Source organism: Lacerta agilis, chromosome 7, assembly GCF_009819535.1.
Source record: "Lacerta agilis isolate rLacAgi1 chromosome 7, rLacAgi1.pri, whole genome shotgun sequence".
NCBI lineage: Eukaryota > Metazoa > Chordata > Lepidosauria > Squamata > Lacertidae > Lacerta > Lacerta agilis.
In genome coordinates, this window is record NC_046318.1 from 7,382,615 (window position 1) to 7,401,951 (window position 19,337).

The following is a 19,337-nucleotide window of genomic DNA, read 5'->3' on the forward strand; positions in this document are numbered from 1 at the left end:
GTGGAGGAAGGAGCCTTCAACATGATTAGCGGAGAGAGGATAGGAAGAAGAAGCTGCCTTCTACATGTGTAAGTGCTGTTCATGGATGGCACAGGATACAACCCTTAGGCTTTCAGTTGAAATAAGTACTCTACATTGGAGTATATGTTGTACTTAAATGGGCGTATCTACCTATTACTGCTACATTTGAGTAAAAACCTTGGTGGGATTTTTATTAAAAAAAACAACCCACCCACATTCAAAGCTTTCGATAATTTAAACTTTCCACCTAGTTTCCGTAGACACTGATTTGCACTGAGTACCTGTCTACTGCAGGCATGTCCAAAGTCCATTTTGGGGGCCTGCTGGTCGGTTTAATCCGGCCCCTGTGGCAGTTTATTTCCTGGGTAAAATCCTGAAAAAACCCCTCAGCAACTTCAATCCCTCACGGCCCTTCACTTCATCGAATCTGGCCCTCTTTGAATAAAGTTTGGACCCCACTGGTCTAGTGCAAAAAGCAGAGTGTTTTGTCATTTCCCATTGATCCTTTTTTGGAGCTGGTAAAACTCATAATAATTTTCTGTCCGTTAATAAGAATGAATGTGGTAATGTGCACATCGGACAGATCTAATAGTCTCCCTTTGCGTTTTCTACCTCGAGTAGAAATGCAGCGTAGTGTTAAGGTGTGGAGGCTAAGGGGCTGGGATGCTTCGCAGTTGTCTCACAGGCACCTGAAAACTTCCGAGAATTTCAAATGAAAAACCAATTTGTGAAATTCCAGATCGTTAATCTATCCTTGAATTGGCTGCAGTTGTGAGCAGTGCTTTGTTCGCCCATCAAAGGTACTGCACGCACGGAACAAGTAGTACTGTACTGTTATATATATATATATATATATATATATATATATATATATATATATATAATTTCAGTTATTTATATATCACTTAATCATGAATGTTTCCAAGTGGTGTACATAGAAATTGCTAAAGCATATTAACGGATAAAATAAAATAAAAAATCATTAAAAACTCCAATGCTTAAATGCCTGCTGGACTAGAATGGCCGTCACCTTTTTTTTCAGAAACTTAGGATTTTCTGCCACTCTGTGCAGACACCTAACTGTGATTACAAGCAGCAGGGCATCTGCAAACACTGAAAGAAAATGCCCAGGAGGCATTCTACTTGGTTGCAGCTGACTTTCTGAGGCTGTGTAAAGTGAAAATTGTTGACCATGCTAAGAACCAAATCAGATTTTCCCAATCTACCGTATTTTCCGCTCCATAGGGCGCACCGGACCATAGGGCGCACCTCGTTTTTAGAGGAGGAAACAAGAAAAAAAAAATATTTTTTCTGATTTTCCTCCTTTAAAAGCCCTGCTTTTTTGAGCATCAGCTAAAAGTTTTGCAGCTTTTTTTGCAAAGGGAGAAAAGCAAAGCTCCTTTTGCAAAGGGGGAAAAGCAAAGAGGAAAAGCCCCAATTTTTATGGGGTTTAACTCACATTTCTGCAGCTTCTAAAGGAAAGGGAGCCTTTTCTACAGTTTCCAGACAGATAATCTAATCAGCCAGTCACATGTCGCTGGGGAAACAAACAACCTCCCTCTGCAGCACATTCAACAAAGGAGGGCGGGGCTGAAAGGGAACCGGGACTCTTATCTCTCTCCCGACCTCTTGCTGATCAGCTGCTGAGCGGGGTCCTTTCAACACCCCCTTTTCTCTTTGTAAAATAAAAGGCGCTATCTGCTTTTGGCCCCTGGGCAATTCGGCTCCAGGGGCCACCATTCGCTCCATAAGACGCACAGATATTTCCCCTTCCTTTTTAGGAGGAAAAAAGTGTGTCTTATGGAGCAAAAAATACGGTAAATGTTTCTCCTGAAGCTGCTGTTTGTGTCACAGGGAGGAAGACACTGCATGGCACGATGCTGACTCTCTCCAATTATGAAGAGACGGCAAAAAGTCTCAAGAGAGAGAGAGAGAGAGCTCCGCCATCCACAGTGAAGTGGTCCTTGAGAGCCATTCCGTCCACTGAAGGAGCCAGAAAAATGTGAGGTCTTTCTGAAAGCCACAGCAGTACAATATTAGAGCAAACTCCTTAGCATCATTTCCCATCATCCAAGGCAGCGAGATGTTGCTGTACATGGGCATGGCAATGCTCCTCATGATGGAAGGGCAACAGATAATAGCACAAAGCTGGCAAAGGCCATGAGCTTCCTCTAAATGCAAAACTTTAAAAACAAAAACCAGCTTCGGGGCAATGCGAGGAATCAGAGACACAAATGGTAATATTTTATTGCGTTCATAAGCAGACTGGCATGAAAGCACCCACCACCCGCGTATGGCGAGCTCTGAAATTCCGTTTTGGTTTAGTAAGTTGCAAGAACGAATAGTGGTTATGTATTGCGATGCCTCACAACGCGTGCGTCGCTTGGCTCTGTACCTTGCGTTGCTGTCGGTTTGTTAAGTTTGCTAAATTCAAACCATGGGAGGAGAGGCATGATATCTTGCTTTTCATTCCTCCCCAGCAAATCCTCACAATATATTTGAAAATGGAAACGTCTCAATTCAAAATTTTGGATTAAGAGAGAGAGGCACGGCAGGTAGCACGTCAGAAAACGAAGCGGGCCAGCAGAATATCTTCAGCTAGAAAATGTTTTAAGATATCAAACATTAATGAACATTCTTTCCCTGGGAAATAATAATGCAAGGTGGTTGTTTGCTGAAACAGTCACCCCTCCCCTTCATGTGAGACTGAACGTGTTGCGATACACAAGAAAATCAGCTGAAGAAACGGCAGAGCCATGTGTGAACCAGGCTTTTTAAGAATTGGGTGTAAAATGCAAAATACACTTCCTACAACTTTCTTACAACCTTTTTCTTATGTGCAACTCAATGACAAATAGAAAATCTGAGGGGAAGGTTGATTTCTTTTTTAAAAAATGGTAGCATTTCTACTTCTGTGCCCTAAGACCCTGAACAAAGCACTCTTATTTTTTTAAGATTTCTTCATAATTTGGCATTTGGACTCCTTCCTTGTTTTCTAGACTTCGCATTGCACTCACAATCTCAGTCAGCTTTCGGATCTCTTGCCAGCTCAGCCACATTGGCAAGCAAGCAAATGTTTCTTTAAATAGCCCATCTGCTGCATCCAGAGACGTGTGAACAATAATAACCTGTTTTCCCCATTCTGACATTTAAACGAATAAATAAGGGTCTCATAACAGAATGCAGTATGTGGGGGGGAACTTACTCCAATGTGAACAATTTCCCACAAGTGTTCTTTTTGAAAATATGCTTCAGTGCCTCTCTGGCAGTTAATGTACTACAGCCATAAAGAAATTTGCACTTGGAGAAGGGAGGGATTCAGTTTTGGGAAAGCAGCTGCAAGATTTGATAAAAGGTTTTTTTTCGGGAGGGAAGTCAACTAAACTTTACTGTATTTAAAGGTGGCTTTTAGAACTGTACAAACCCAGGAGGAGAGTGTGATATGAATCTCCTCAATGCAACCCTCAAATAATATTCACATTCAAAATAGCCCTGTGGTACAACCCTCCTTCAGAACAGGACGACTGAATTTCCCTCTTCCCAACAAAAACGAATACATCAGGAATCAACTCATTACCAAACTTAAAACCATGGAGAGACCTGGTCTGAACAAAGACATTGGATTCTTATCTCTTTATACATGACAAAGCTATTTTTAGCCATCTCACCCCTTGCTTTTTCCTGTAAGACCAACTGCAGTCGTTAACAGTCGTCAACAGGTTTTCCACACCTATCAGCCGATCACCCATTCCCACCACCCTTCTGAGTAATACCCCTCCCCACTCCCTCACTATATATAAGGGTCTGGTGACTTCTGTTTCAGTGTATCTGAAGAAGTGTGCATGCACACAAAAGCTCATACCAAGAACAATCTTAGTTGGTCTCTAAGGTGCTACTGGAAGGATTTTTATTTTTATTTCGTTTCGATCAGGAATATAGTTAGGCTCAACATTCTTGCCCTCAAAGTTCATAACGAGTAACTAAATATTGAACGACTGTGCAACACGCAGTGTTTTGTTTACTGCAATGAATGTCTACATTAATTAAAATGGGGTCAGGAAACATGCCGGGAGGGGGAGGTATTCCTTATGAAACCAGACCGAATGCAAGAGATCTGGCTTCACAGACTACTGTATGTACGCCAGCCGAGTGTTCCCATTGTTTTGACGCTCAATAGAAGCTCAGTTGCTACAGCTCTGTCGCTCCCGTCCATGTCTGTCATATCAGATGAGTACGCCTCTCGTCACTGTAAGCGGGCACTGAGAAAGAGAGGCAGAATTGTGCCAGCCAGCCAGCCAGTGTGCTATCTAATGCAAGATGGAATCCTTGCAAGTCAATGGGCACATGGTGAACTAGAATGGGATGAAAGTGTCAAATAGCGGACAGCCCCCTTTTCCAAAACGAAAACAAAAAATCCAGTTCATATTTTATTTGCGTACAAAAATATATTTAACCCCCCAAAAAAGCATTTACATTAGCTCTATAAAATTACAAATCTTTCCGTGAGCACTTTTAAATTAATGTTAAGCTATATCTTATGAAAAAGTACGGCATCAGCAAATTTGTTACTTGAAGAGAAAGTTACAAGAGTCGTCACGGTTAAAAGTGGAAGAGCAGGCGGCAGGCTGCACGCTTGGGAGATGAGGGTCTCCGTCTCTGTCGTATGGAACAGGATCAGCCCAGGCTCGACCTCATCCTTTTGTAGGCCGGTTTCATGCAAAAACTGTTGTCTCACATACCTAGAAGAATATAAGGCAGGGCAGGTATCAAAATGGCCTGCTGTCATGGGCTCAAATGTTCCTTTGGGGTCAGTTTCCTTAAACCTCCACAACAGCAAGATAACCTCGCTAAGGTCACACGCCGCTGCTGTGAAGGTTCACAAGTAATCACTCCAGCACTTATGGCCAAACTGAGGGTGCAATGGGGACAAGTAGGTGAGGGCCGGCCCACCCATGAGACCCGGTGAGGCGATCGGCCTCAGGTGGCAGAACCCACAGGAGCAGATCCGGCAGGATGTATTGCTTGCTGCTGCCATGGTGGCAGGAATGGCTGTGGTGCCACTTTTTGGGGGGCCAGACCTGCCTCCTGCTCAGCCCCCCTCCCCCCGGCCACCTCTATAATGGCCTCTCAATGAATAGCAGGTACTGGGGGGTCTCCTCCCATGCCGAGGAAGGAAATGGCAAGGGCTGCCCTCTGGGGTCTCCTGGGCTCTGCACACACCCGGAGTGATTCAGAGCAGGCCCCTTTCCCCCTGCAAAAACCTCTGGTTCCCACTTCAACTGTTGAGTAAGATTGGTTGGATGTAGATTTCGCTCGCCCCTTCTTCCCTGGCAGACAAGACGCCATTTTGTGGTTTGCCTCAGCTGTCTAAAGTAGGTTCTGGTTTCCCCCTGGTATTCATGCCCAGGACTGCAGTCATCCTTCCCCAGACATCTGCGGTAAATGAATTTGGGTCTGGTTGCCCATTAGCCTGACTTACTTGCCAAGGTCCTATCAAGATCGGCGATAAAATCTTCTAATTCTTTTGTGTCTCCAAGCTTTCCTGGAAAAAACAAGCCCAAGATTGCTTTATGGTGCATGTCTAAATAAATAAAAATGAACATTTAAAGACACAAATTCATGAGTTTTCCAGAGTTCTAGTGCCACTTGAGAAATTATTCACAGGCAGCCCAAAGTAACTTACAAAAAGAAAACAGCTACATACAGGTACATACAAACCCAGAAAAGCACCTAACATTAAAACATCCCACCCACTAATTTGTTCTAATATGCACAAGTCTGTATATCAACACTTTTGCAAAGTAATTTTTCAAAATATAATGATTTTTCACTAATGCTATATATGCATTCCTATGCACACTTTACTGCAGTGAATGCGACTTTGTGCACAATACTTGGCTAGAGAACAGCACTGGGAATTCAGAGAGTCACCAATTTCAAAGGATGGCTGTGTTTCAGTTCCCGTACTGTTTTGCAAAGTGCAAATTGCGTTAGGACCACCTTTAAGTGTTAACTGAATCAAATTTCTCCCAATTTCTGTGAAAAGGTGCCTGGCTCTTGCAAGGATAGGAAAATGGCTCTCTCTGATCCGGAAGCCCTTCTTCCGAAACTCGGCTGCAAGGAGTCTCTTTAGGGTTCCTTAGTGGCAAGGAAAATGCACCTGCGCTCCTGAGAAACAGCTTTATTTCCCATTACTTTATAGATCCTAAAGGTTCTGCCTTGGCATGGAAACAAACTGAGAACTAGCAGAAATGAGGTCCGTAATGCGATCCTGAGGTTCCTAAGGAGAAATCCCTCTCTAGCCTGCACACTCTGATGACCGGTCTCTGAGCTCATGGTGGTCTTCTCTTCCTCCTCGCAGTGGGAGCTTAATTAAGTCAATCCAGGGGTTTGGGGGCGAGGGTGAATTATCTCTACAACATAGTATAAGATACATGCATCCTCAGCTTAAATGTGCGCTCATAAACACACCTGTGCTATTCAGAATTGTATTACCTTTGCGAGAAGCTATTGTTGGAGTAGACACAGCTGGAGAATTTAGCATTCCGTCACTGAAACCGAAACTATTTCTGTAGAGTGAAGCTGCACCTGCAGACAAAAACGTATCAAACGTTTAGAAGCAGAGACGCAGCAAATCTGTACCAGCAGTAGCCCCCCCTTCCTCAACCCCCTCTCACCACCAGAGAGAGAGAGAGACAACGAATGACTATACCCACGCCATTCTGCTAGTGCTGCAAAATTTGATCACCTCTCATTTAATCAATGAGAGCTGATTAAAATCCCTTCTCCACCACAACAAATAAATGAGAAAAAAGAAGCAGCAGATTTCTGAAAGGTCCACTGGTACGGAGGTTTCACAGTTAACTCCTGGCTCCTGTCCCAAATGAAGAAGAAGAGTTTTGGATTTGATATCCCGCTTTTCACTACCCGAAGGAGTCTCAAAGCGGCTCACATTCTCCTTTCCCTTCCTCCCCCACAACAAACACTCTGTGAGGTGAGTGGGGCTGAGAGACTTCAGAGAAGTGTGACTAGCCCAAGGTCACCCAGCAGCTGCATGTGGAGGAGCGGGGATGCGAACCCGGTGCACCAGATTACGAGTCTACCGCTCTTAACCACTACACCACACTGGCTCTCTTCAACAGATGCGCTTGCGTGTAAAAAAAAGGGGGGGGGAAGTGAGCTTTATTCACACCCTGCAGTGAACCAGGCCAGAGACAGATAGTCTGAGGTGCAGCTATAGATGTCAAGAACGGCATCAGGGTTCCAAGACTGGATAAAAGTCACAAAGATGTCTTAATAATGGGCACATCCCTCCCTCCCGCTTTTTTTTAAAAAATCATATACATAACTCAATAAAACACATAACGATTTCACGACACAAAAATGCACACACTTCTACATACAGCCCATACACAATTTAACGATACTAGAAAAAAAGAATAGTCCTAGAAAGGAACCAAAAGAAAGGGGGAGAATAAAGAGGGAATAGAGGGGAGAAATAAGGGAGAGGGGAAGGGAAGGGGAGAAAAGGAAGAAAGGAAATCTACATTGAAATTACAACTTACAACATTAATATACAAATAAACAAATCTGACTTCCGTTTGTACTGTTTGTTCCTTTATCTTAACCTTTGTTTTTCCCACACAGGTCTTGTTACATCCAATTTAGTCTTATATTTCTTTCTAATGGTATATTGATTTTCAATTCATACACAAGAATCACCTTCCTATTACCAAATTTTTAAAATATTATTGTACTGGTTTAAATAGTCTATAAAAACTTTTAAAGGTGCGATGGCGTGTTCGCTCGCAAAACTCCCTATGCGACGGGTATGTTTGAAGGTGTGGGTCTGTTGCCCATGGCAGAAGCAGTGACAAGTTACTGGGGACAAGGTGTGGGGTGTGTGTGGGGGGGTCAACTCCTCTGGTTCTCATTGCTCCTCCAGCTGTCCAGCCTCCCCTCCCAGCTTGCTAGGAAATATCGCTGCTCTGTGGATGGGGCAGGAGAGTGAGCCAGCAGGCCTGCCTCTAAAGGCAAAGGGGCAAGGGAAGCCCCCATCCTCTCAGGCTGCCCCCCACATCCTCCTCTCCTTTCTCATCCGAGAGCAACTGTCACCCAGCTGGAAGGTTGTGGGCTCTTCTCCACTGGATGTTTCTGAACAGAAGTTAAGAGTCCATCTGTCAGGGATTATTTAGCTGTGGTTCTTGCATTGCAGAGCCTTGGACTTAGATCAGGGGTCAGCAAACTTTTTCAGCAGGGGGCCGGTCCACTGTCCCTCAGACCTTGTGGGGGGGCGGACTATATTTTGGAAAAAAAATATGAACAAATTCCTATGCCCCACAAATAACCCAGAGATGCATTTTAAATAAAAGCACACATTCTACTCATGTAAAAACACCAGGCAGGCCCCACAAATAACCCAGAGATGCATTTTAAATAAAAGGACACATTCTACTCATGTAAAAACACGCAGATTCCCGGACCGTCCGTGGGCCGGATTTAGAAGGCGATTGGGCCACATCCGGCCCCCGGGCCTTAGTTTGGGGACCTCTGACTTAGATGGTCCAGGGGGGGGGATGTCCCTTGCAGCTCTACGATTCTATGAAATGCAACAATGACATTACCTGGAGGAACGACGTTTGAATTCTCAAGCGATGAGAAGCCATGCACTTATTGCGAGATGATAAACTTCCTCTGCGCACCCCACGATGTCACCCCCAGAGAGATTCTGATCTACAGCTAGATGGGATTTCTACCTTAGCAGCTATTTGGAATGCTTGAAAAAGCCAAAATTAGCGCGGGGATTGTTCCATCGGCTTATCTGAATGCCAGAACTAACTTGCAAGGTTTGAAAACGACCGCGGTAAATCCCAAGACATTTCGGGACAATGGCATCGGCTGACAATGGCAGCGTGGCTTCAAGGGTGTTCTCAAGATTTAATGCTGGTTGGCTTTTGTGCTTCAGTCTTAATGCTCCTTCTGTCTCTACCAGCTGCTCTCTGCCCCTTTGGCTGTGGTTCATGTGCAGCAGCTCATAAAACGTTTCTTCTGCTGTCGGCTAGCTTGCTTCTTCTAAGGGAATGGAATAGGCCAGGTGGGCAAGTGGGTGAAAATATTTAATGTACTCTTGCATGCAACGGACTTCCCACTGAACCCAACACAACTAGCTACAGTATGTGTGTTTATTTACACTTCTGTTCATCCTTCGTGGAGTTCGGAGAGGTTGGCATGAAGCCCCTGTTCACTAACTAGGCTGAGACCTTCCCCCAAACCTCTCCTGGCCCCTATGTAAATGGCTATTATGGGCTCCATGCCCACAGAAATACCGTATTTTTCGCTCCATAAGACACACTTTTTTCCTCCTAAAAAGTAAGGGAGAATATCTGTGCGTCTTATGGAGCGAATGGTGGTCCCTGGAGCTGAATTGCCCAGGGGCCAAAAGAGGATCATGCTTTTTATTTTACAAAGAGAAAAGGGGGTGTTGAAAGGACCCCGCTCAGCAGCTGATCAGCAAGAGATCGGGAGAGAGATAAGAGCAAGAGATCGGGAGAGAGATAAGAGCCCCGCCCTCCATTGTTGAATGTGCTGCAGAGGGAGGTGGTTTGTTTCCCCAGCGACATGTGACTGGCTGATTAGATTATCTGTCTGGCAACTGTAGAAAAGGCTCCCTTTCCTTTAGAAGCTGCAGAAATGTGAGTTGAACCCCATAAAAATGGGGCTTTTCCTCTTTGCTTTTCCCCCTTTGTAAAAGGAGCTTTGCTTTTCCCCCTTTGCAAAAAAGCTGCAAAACGTTTAGCTGATCCTGAAGAAACCAGGGCTTTTCCCTTCGCAAAAAAAGCTGCAAAACTTTTAGCTGATCCTCAAAAAAAACAGGGCTTTTAGAGGAGGAAAACCAGAAAAATTTCTTGTTTCCTCCTCTAAAAACGAGGTGCGCCCTATGGAGCGAAAAATGTGGTACAGGTTTAGAAATAGGCTGAGGGACTGAAAAGCTCCCCTCCATCTGAGTGTCTATTAAAATAGGAATCTGTGTGGATTTGTGTGGTTTTGGCCAGACACCACATGAAAGCATGCACTGCCCCAGCTGATTAGATCTGATGTAGCTTAGATGTGCTGGGGGGAAAAAACTTCTGCCTTCATGCCATTCGATAGGGAGAAAGATCTTCGTGGCCTGGTGGCATGGCAGAGAAAACAAAATGTTCACATAACAGGCAAACGTTTAGCCAACCGTGTTTGTCAGCTCCACTCGGTTTTTAATCACCCCTTCCGCATTCGGAGCTCCCATAATAGCAACACTCCTGAAATCATGCTATTTATTAGGTGAAAATATTTATCAGGTGAAAATAAAGATTTTTAAAAAAAGTTTCTTGTTTTTATGGCTATATGTGCGCTGGACTACAAAAGCTAGTAGAGAATGAAAGATGAAACTTGGTATTTTAAAAAAGATAAATGCACAAGCAGACAGGCAACATTTGGAAAGGTGGCAAGACGGACGATGCTGTAACCTGGAAGTCTGCTCCTCAGGGTAGCATTTTCCTTTTAATAATAATAAAAAAAATCAACTTCAGCAGAACCTGAAGGATACCCCAAAACTCTAAACAGCGCAATCTGCTTTGGAGAGGCAACTTTAAGCATTTTTAAACTATCCAATCTGCAGAAATCAATATTTTGATGAGAAACAGCTCCAATTCCCCATTACAGTTGCTTTCATAGCTTCTGTCTGCATATATAGTAGGGATAACTGAGGAGAAATGTGAGGCTGCTGAACGTAATTTTCTTTTCCCAATACAAAATGGCTTCCTGTCAAGATAAATCTACAACCTGAGGGTGATATTCCAGTGGAAAGAGTAAGAAGCGCATTGGGGGGAAATGACCCTCCATTCCCCCCGCCCCCAATGTCCTGATCTTTTAATATACCGGTATATGGATTTTTTTGTATTGCTGTAGATGACAATTTACAAAATGGTTACACACAGTCTCTAAATCCACGTGTAGTAATACCTCATGCTTCAACATAATCCATTTTTTAATCAATCTTTCTCTGAATAAAACTGAGTTGCCTCAGCTAAAAAGCATCTTAATACTATGACAATGTCTACATCTGCCCCTTTCCGATTTTCCACTGGCCAATTCAGGTTACTTTTTCTGAAATGCAAAAACAGGTATAATTTTGGGCCATTGTTTCAAACCATTAAGTTCTGAAGTATCATAATATGTGCCGCCAAAACTCTCCCTAAAGCTGTTAATTGTAATTTATTCCATCTACTCATGCCCTTCAAAAAAAATTCACTAAAAGAGGAATTTAAAAGCATGTAATTTATTCAAGTTTCAGGAAATCCTTATGACATTGTGGAATATCTATCCATTCTTTTAGACGCATTTAATCATTGGGGGTATACTGAAATACGTTATTTAAGATGTATCCAAAAAGCCACCCTTTTAAATTCGCCATGTTTTTCAACAATGCTTGTAAGGTATCCTGCGTCATTTGAGTCATGCGTATCATATTGTCTACATAGAGGTTCAGTATATACTGTTCTCCCTCCCTCCTGTAACCCCTTCTATTTCTATCATTATGCATGGCTATTTCCAGAGGCTCCAGGGAAAGGTCAAAGAGCCGTGAGCATAAGGGAAATCTCTGGTGTCTACTGGGACCCACATCTAACTTTATTAGTATGAACTACTGCAGAATTGGCACTATGCGATGCTTTGATTGAGGCTACAAAATTATTTCCTAATTAGAATTCTTCAACTACCTAAAGCAGAAACGGTTAAAAATTAAAATGACTACTGCAATGCACTTCATGTGGGGCTGCCCTTGAAGATGAAGTTGCAACTGTCATCAGCTGAAGGGAGCGTGGCTCTACACATCAGCCCCTAATGTTCCAAGTACCATGTCAGTTAGCTTTTTGGCTGTACTCTCTCTCTCTCTCTTCAGGCCTCTTGGATCCATGCGTCTGCTGCAGCTACTGCTAGCATGGGGATGAGATTCCTGGAATGTATCGTTTCATATTTAGCATCACCCCAGACAGAATGTGGGCACCAAGTGTCCCAACCAGTTCCTTCGCCTGCATCTGACTCCTGATGCCACTCGCACTAACTTCAGCGAATCGGACTGCGAAAAATTCTAAGCAAAGTATCGTTAAGCCCAGTTCTTTGAATGTGAATTCATTTTCCTAAGCAGATTCAGCCTGCTTTGGCTAAAGCAAAACTTACTTAATGAAGGGTTTGGAGTACAGAAAGATGGATGCTTACCTTGGCAGGCAAAATAATTCATGGTTAGCTCCGGTTATTTCTATTCCAGACTTCAGCGAAACCTCAAGAGATCTACTTACATGCAGGGCTGCCTGCCTCTTAAGCAACAGTTAGTTATTACACTAGTCGAAAGGGCAGTGGAAGAACACTCAGACTTTCCTTTAGAGCAAAAAAGGGAAGAAATCGCCATGCAATTATTTTTAAACAACACTTTTATTCTAGAACAGCTATACTCAAACTTTTTTTCCTGACTAGGGACCCACCTTTCGTCCAGACATGCACTGTGGGACCCGATTTTTAACTTTATACCATATAATCTATACAGCAGTGTTGCTAGGTGGGGCGTAGGGGTTTCTACGGCACAAGCTGAATCCTCCTTCCATCGAGCACTGGTGGGCGGTAAGGAAATCTTACCACCAAGAAAGATGCATTTGTGGGCTGATATAGAGCATTTGTAATAACTAGTCATTACACCCGACTCTTCTGCAAATGCCAAACTGAATAAATAAAGGTTGCTGCGTAAGGAAGGACAACTGTTTGATACCAAGGGCCAGAAGGCCATAGGAGCTCCAGTGCTGGTAGCCGGGGTCCTCACATTGGTGCCGCAGTTACACCTAGAACCTAGACCTAGTACCTCCTTGCTCTGGAACCCATCACGATCACACACGGAGTGGGCAGGTCAAAGGACAAAGTATACTGTAGTCCCAAAACAGAGAAAGAGAGGATCTGTAGAAAAAGCTGGTCGAATGCTTTTCTTGGCTTATGGTTAAACTACTACGGTAGCTAACAGAGATCAGAAGAAGCTGATATGAATTTGCAGGAAGCCAGAGGAGAGAGTATGTGTAAGGTGGCTTGCTGATCCATCCAATAAAAGTTGTTTACAGACAAAATACCACCTAGCAGGCTTTCTTTTTAAAAAAAATACTGCGGTTGCTGCAGATATGTGTTTTTAGAGCGTGTCTCCTTGTGGCCTGGCTTCTCCCACACTGACATTTCACGTAAGTGTTACCAAGGAAACGGCGGGGTAATGAATTGGGCACCACAATTTCGCTGCAGAGACAAAAAGGGAAATAAACTTGTATTCAAAGAGGGAGAGTCGATGTTTGAACAGTACTGGACTGTGAGCGGCTTTAAATTTAGCAGTGTGTGTCATAAAACGCCAAGGAGGAGAAGTGGTCAAGTTATGACATCTGTGCATTTCCCTAGAATAAAGGCCCTCTCTATCAATCCTGCTACGCCTTTCAGATTTCTTTACAAAAAGTCCTTATACTGCCATTCAAGAATACCAAGAAAGAAATCGAGGCATGTCCACGCAGCTAGAAGTCTGCCTCCCCCCAAGTGGATGAGGGTTTAAACACACCCAGACCCTGACTTGTCTTTTACCCTGGTCCTGAACGGGGATAACTGTGCCCCTGAAGGACCAGGTGCGCAGCCTGGGAGTCATTCTGGACTCACTGCTGTCCATGGAAGCGCAGGTTAATTCTGTGTCCAGGGCGGATGTCTACCAGCTCCATCTGGTACGCAGGCTGAGACCCTACCTGCCCGCAGGCTGTCTTGCCAGAGTGGTGCATGCTCTGGTTATCTCCCGCTTGGACTACTGCAATGCGCTCTACGTGGGGCTACCTTTGAAGGTGACCCGGAAACTGCAATTAATCCAGAATGCGGCAGCTAGACTGGTGACCGGGAGTGGCCGCCGAGACCACATAACACTGGTCCTGAGAGATCTACATTGGCTCCTAGTACGTTTCCAAGCACAATTCAAAGTGTTGGTGCTGACCTTTAAAGCCCTAAACAGCCTCGGTCCAGTATACCTGAAGGAGCGTCTCCACCCCCATCACTCAGCCCAGACACTGAGATCCAGCACCGAGGGCCTTCTGGCGGTTCCCTCACTGCGAGAAGCAAATCTACAGGGAACCAGGCAGAGGGCCTTCTCGGTAGTGGCGCCTGCCCTGTGGAACGCCCTCCCATCAGAGGTCAAGGAGATAAACAACTACCTGACATTCAGAAAATACCTGAAGGCAGCCTTGTTTGGGGAAGTTTTTAATCTGTGATATTTTAATATTTGTTGGAAGCCACACAGAGTGGCTGGGGAGACCCAGCCAGATGGGCGGGGTACAAATAATAAATTATTATTATTAATTTATATACACAACGATGGAGACCCTGTAGCCTTCCAGATGTTGCTGGACTATAATTCCCATGATCTCTGGCTGGACCTGAAGGACCACAAGCTCCCCATCCTTGCCCTAGAGCTAAATCATCTTCTTGAGAACTCAGCAACCATCCTTGGTGATCTCTCTCGTTCTAACCCACTCAACCTAAGTAAACAAGGATCAAATGAGAGGTTTTGGTTTTGGTTGTGCTTAGAGTAGAGTGTTTAAAGTTGACTTGTGGTAATATTAGAATAAGGCATGGTGTTACAGGAAAGAACGGCAGGAAATATTTAGTTAGCTACAGGTAGTAGTGATAAGCAGTGGTGGAAGTCAATCATTACAATTTTAAAATTGAATCTTTCTCTTTTTCTTTTCTTTCTTCTCCTTTTATGTAAGTTGGAATGTTTATGTAAATTTGTAATATTCTGTATACTTTTTTGAAATAAATAAAAAATTAATTTTTTAAAAAAACAACAGAGTGGACATTGTGCTTTCATCCCTATTTCATATACTCTTGAATCTGCAGGCTTTATTGTGGAAATATTTCAGACATTATTAAATTTGGATCTTCATTGTTGCTTGGAATATGATTGTGGTCAAATGACATCGTAGCAAGGAGGATGGTATTAAAAGTTGTCTGAATGGAAGCTGTGAGAGAAGGACAGGCTGGCTGGCAGAGCAACAGAAGTAATTTTTCCCAATATTGCCTGTGTGGTTCCAAATATCTTTATACAGCAGCTGTACATTGCTTTGTGTTTTCTTTGAATTCTCATTTTGTGTGTGCTAAATATCAGCTTATGGCACACTGCAGACTTGGGAAACTATTTCTAGCCAGCGGGCTGGATGGCTGTTTCCCCAAACCATTAGGTCCCCTTGGACAGGTAGGCAGGGCCACGCATCTGTCACTTACCTGGTGCTACCACAACACAAGCCTCCTCAAATATTTCACTGGGGTGTGTGTGAAGGGACCTGGGGCCCTAGGAATTGGCACTTATGGAACAAGCTTACAGCTGTGGTTTGAGGCAACTGCAACACCCCATGCTCTAGAGATCCCTCCAGATGTTCTGCTGTTCCATGGAAGAACGGGTGGGGAGTACCCTGCTTATCTTTTCGAGATAAGAGGACTTCAGTACTGCGAAGCACCTCGCATGCAACACATTGGAGATTATGCTTTTACGCCTGGGTCATGTATCAATCCATTGTCCAGGACTGGCTTGAGGACTGGAGCACGATGGCACCTTCACCCAGAGGTGTACTGTGGAGCCTTAGTTTCCTTCTCCAGCTGCCTCCTTCCTCCCTGGCAGTGGGGGGAGCCGAGGCGGTTTCACATCAGCGCCACGTGGGGGCGGAGCCAAATGATGCTCCTTCCTTTTCAACATCACAATGGATCTCAGTTGGTTGGAGCGTGGTGCTGATGGCGCCAAGGTTGCCGGTTCGATCCCCGAACGGGCGATCTTCAACGTTCCTTGCAACTCTGCAATTCTATGATTCTGTGATCACTCCGATCACATTATTTAGCTGGTGATACGTTGCGATGTTGAAAAGTTGATATTGCACGGAACTCGCAGAACTGACCGCGAACTCCGAGACCAGAGGGAGGAGAAGGTGCAAGAAGAGTGGAAGAAATTGAAAATAATATTTGAAACAACGTGAAAAGTTGGACATTTGAAGTGAAATCGGCGAACACAATAGGCGATAGCTGTACAATGTTAGGTTAAAATAGTATATAAGAAGTTAAGACTGTGATTTCTTTTTATGCTTTATATTATGGTCATGAATAAGTTGATAGAGATAAGATGTTAGATTAGGATTAAGAATAATTGTAAAATGAGAGTTAAAGTAGTTACAAAGTTACTACAGTAAATTTGAACTGAACGCAGAAGAGAGGACGTGAGGAAGTCCCCCTAAGTAGATTTGAAATAAGGTTATAATAATTAAATTGGTGTGTTCCTGTGGTAGGTGGGTTGTTAGGTATGTATTTGTTTCTTTTGTTTGTTCTTTGTATTTGTAGTTTATATGTATTTTTGTATGTATGTATGTTTTTTGTTTTGTTTGCTTTGTGTTGAATACCAATAAATTTCTTATTAAAAAAAGAAAAGAAAAGTTGATATTGCCCTAGCTGGCCAATCATGGAGATTTCAAGCACTTTTCTATACAAGTCTACTCCAGTGAATTCTAGGGACTTAGGACTAGATCTGCCAACCACCAGAGTTTTAATGACACAAGATATATCGCAATAAATTTTGTCAGCGTGTGAAAAACATGGGCACAAAACAAAGCTGCGCTTTTGTTTCTGCTGGGTGGGGATGTCTGTGTCCCCAAGGCAGGTAAAAATACCTTTGAGAAGCATTCATCTCTCAAGAACAAGTCGTGTAAACAAGCAGATGGCTTTGGGCAGCAAACTGCTGGAAGCAAACGTTTCTGAGCAGTTACAGGTAGGTAGCCGTGTTGGTCTGCCAAAAACAAAATAAAATAAAAAATTCCTTCCAGTAGCACCTTAGAGACCCACTAAGTTTGTTCTTGGTGTGAGCTTTCGTGTGCATGCACACTTCTTCAGATACACTGAAAACCGAAGTCACCAGACCCTTAAATATAGTGAGGGAGTGGGGAGGGGTATGACTCAGAAGGGTGGTGGGAATGGGTGATCAGCTGATAGGTGTGGAAAACCTGTTGACTAATGACTGCAGTTTTTACAGGGTCTTACAGGGAAAGGCAAGGGGTGAGATCACCAAACTTAATCTAATCACCAAACTTAAAACCATGGAGAAACCTGGTCTGAACAAAGACATTGGATTCTTATCTCATTATACATGACAAAGCTATCTTTAGCCATCTCACCCCTTGCCTTTCCCTGCAAGGCTAATTGCAGAGTCGTCAACAGGTTTTCCACACCTATCAGGTGATCACCCATTCCCACCACCCTTCTGAGTCATACCCCTCCCCACCCTCTCACTATATGTAGGGTCTGGTGACTTCCGTTTCAGTGTATCTGAAGAAGTGTGCATGCACACGAAAGCTCATAGCAAGAACAAACTTAATTGGTCTCTAAGGGTGCTACTGGAATGAATTTTTTATTTTATTTTGTTTTTGAGCAGTTAATTCTCAAGTCAAGTCCCGGCTCTGCTATGAATGGCACTGAGCAAACTGTCACAACATGCATCTGTTGTAAAGTTTTTTGTTTTTTGTTTTAAATAAGAAACAATCTTGGGAGCCTATCAGAGGAGAGATGCAAAAGATAAAGGTCTTTTTTCACAAGAACACTGACACTAAGCCGTAGGGAAAAAAAGCCAGATGCTGCCCCACATATCCCTTTTATGGCACAAGCTCATGATGGGTTGTGGTGGAAGGTAACTCTATGGAAAGCATTTAAATAGGTGCAGACAGTGCAGCACACCTGAGTTTCTCAAATGCAGAGGGGGGGGGGAGAGAAGGCTAAGTGCCAACCCTAAATTAATTACATATATAGATGACCATTCAGAGCGGGCATCTCCTATTTGCCAAGGCAGGAAGAACGGCAGCCAATTACCACAGGAGTACAAATCTACCTGCACATTTTAAGGAAGCAAGCAAGATTCAGCGCACTAACATTCAAAATGCCCCTCGACAGGTGAAGAAGCTTCATAGAGCTGGACTCTGACATTCAGCTGACACTCAAGAGACATTTCTGCTCCGGGCAATTGAGTCCTCCATCATTCATGCACACGACCGTGTCGACTTCAGCTCAAGTACTAAAAATAAAAACAAGCGCTTCTCTGGGGCAGACGCGTGTCGGTCGAGCAAAAGGACGGGGAGGAGGAGGAGGAGATGAACCAAGGGTCCCAGGAAGACCGGCCGAGGGTCCCTGAACAGGGGGCTGAAATAAAAGGGAAGAGCTCCCTCGCGGCGGCAGCAGAACATGGACTCACCCTGGGCGTCGCAGTGGAACAGGGACTCCTTCTGGGCGGCGTCGCTACCGCCTCCGCCGCTTCTCCGCCGCTCCGGAGGCTCCTCGCCGGGGAAGCGGCGCTCCTGGGCGCCGGGAGAGAAGGCGTCCCAGCACGGCGTCGAACTCGCGCAGCTCCTCCGCCAGGTCCCCCGGAGCCCCGTCGAGAGAGCAGCGAGGGCCCTCCGTCGCCGCCCGGCTCGGAGGCCGCCTGTCCGAAACGCTCCCGTCGGCGGAAAGACACGGGCGCCTCCGCCCGCCGAGCTCCGCTGCGCCCCGACGCCCCGACGGCTCACCTGCGGCGAAGGCGCCCCAGGGCTGCTTCCCCTCCTCCGGACACTGCATGGCTGGCCGCCGGGCGGAGAGCGAGAAGTCGAGCGAGAGGCTCCCAATTCCCCCCTCGAGCAGCCCAGGAACCACCGCCGCCGTCGGGGAACGGGAGGCAGAGGCAGTAGGGGACGCCCACGGAGCTTTCTTCTTCCCCACCCCGTCTCTCTCTGTCTCTCCGGCGGAGGTAGGCGGGAAGGAAGGCTCCCCGGGGCCCCGCCCCAGCGACGCCGGCTTCTGGCTGCGAACCGCCCGACGGTCTTGGCGCGCGCAGGCGGCATACAAATGGCGCTGCATTCAGGAATAACCATGCGCTCGCCCGCGCGTGCGTGCAATTGTGGTTATCATCGATTAAACTGCAGTGCAGGGTGCTGTTTTAGCAAGTTTTCATTGGAGTAGCATATGCTCTGTATTGTGCTCGATTTCACTTTTGTGCATTGCTGCTCCCAGTGTCTTCGGAATAAGAGTTTTCCTGCAATGGGCCTTCCATGAAAAATGAACCTGATAAGAATGCTAGATGAGCGCTGGACTTTGGTGAGGAAGATTCCAAACGTGCATCTAACCATTTTTTTTTTTAAAAAAAAAGCTAAAGACAAAGAAGTTTCGTTTGTGGACCTTCTTTTCAAAAGTCCACCCATGTAGTCTTCACAGAAGTGTTCAAG

At 44.8% G+C, this 19,337-nt stretch overlaps 1 protein-coding gene across 1 annotated transcript; it reads right to left on the bottom strand.

Moving 5' to 3' along the window:
• Nucleotides 1–4,482: 4,482 nt before the first annotated feature.
• On the bottom strand, nucleotides 4,483–18,986 carry RGCC (regulator of cell cycle). Its single transcript, XM_033154474.1, has 4 exons — nucleotides 18,332–18,986; nucleotides 6,517–6,609; nucleotides 5,501–5,563; nucleotides 4,483–4,760 (listed from the first exon to the last, which is right to left on the bottom strand). The coding sequence occupies exons 1-4, from the start codon at nucleotides 18,984–18,986 to the stop codon at nucleotides 4,753–4,755; spliced, it is 819 nt and encodes a 272-aa protein (XP_033010365.1). The 3' UTR covers nucleotides 4,483–4,752.
• Nucleotides 18,987–19,337: the final 351 nt, after the last annotated feature.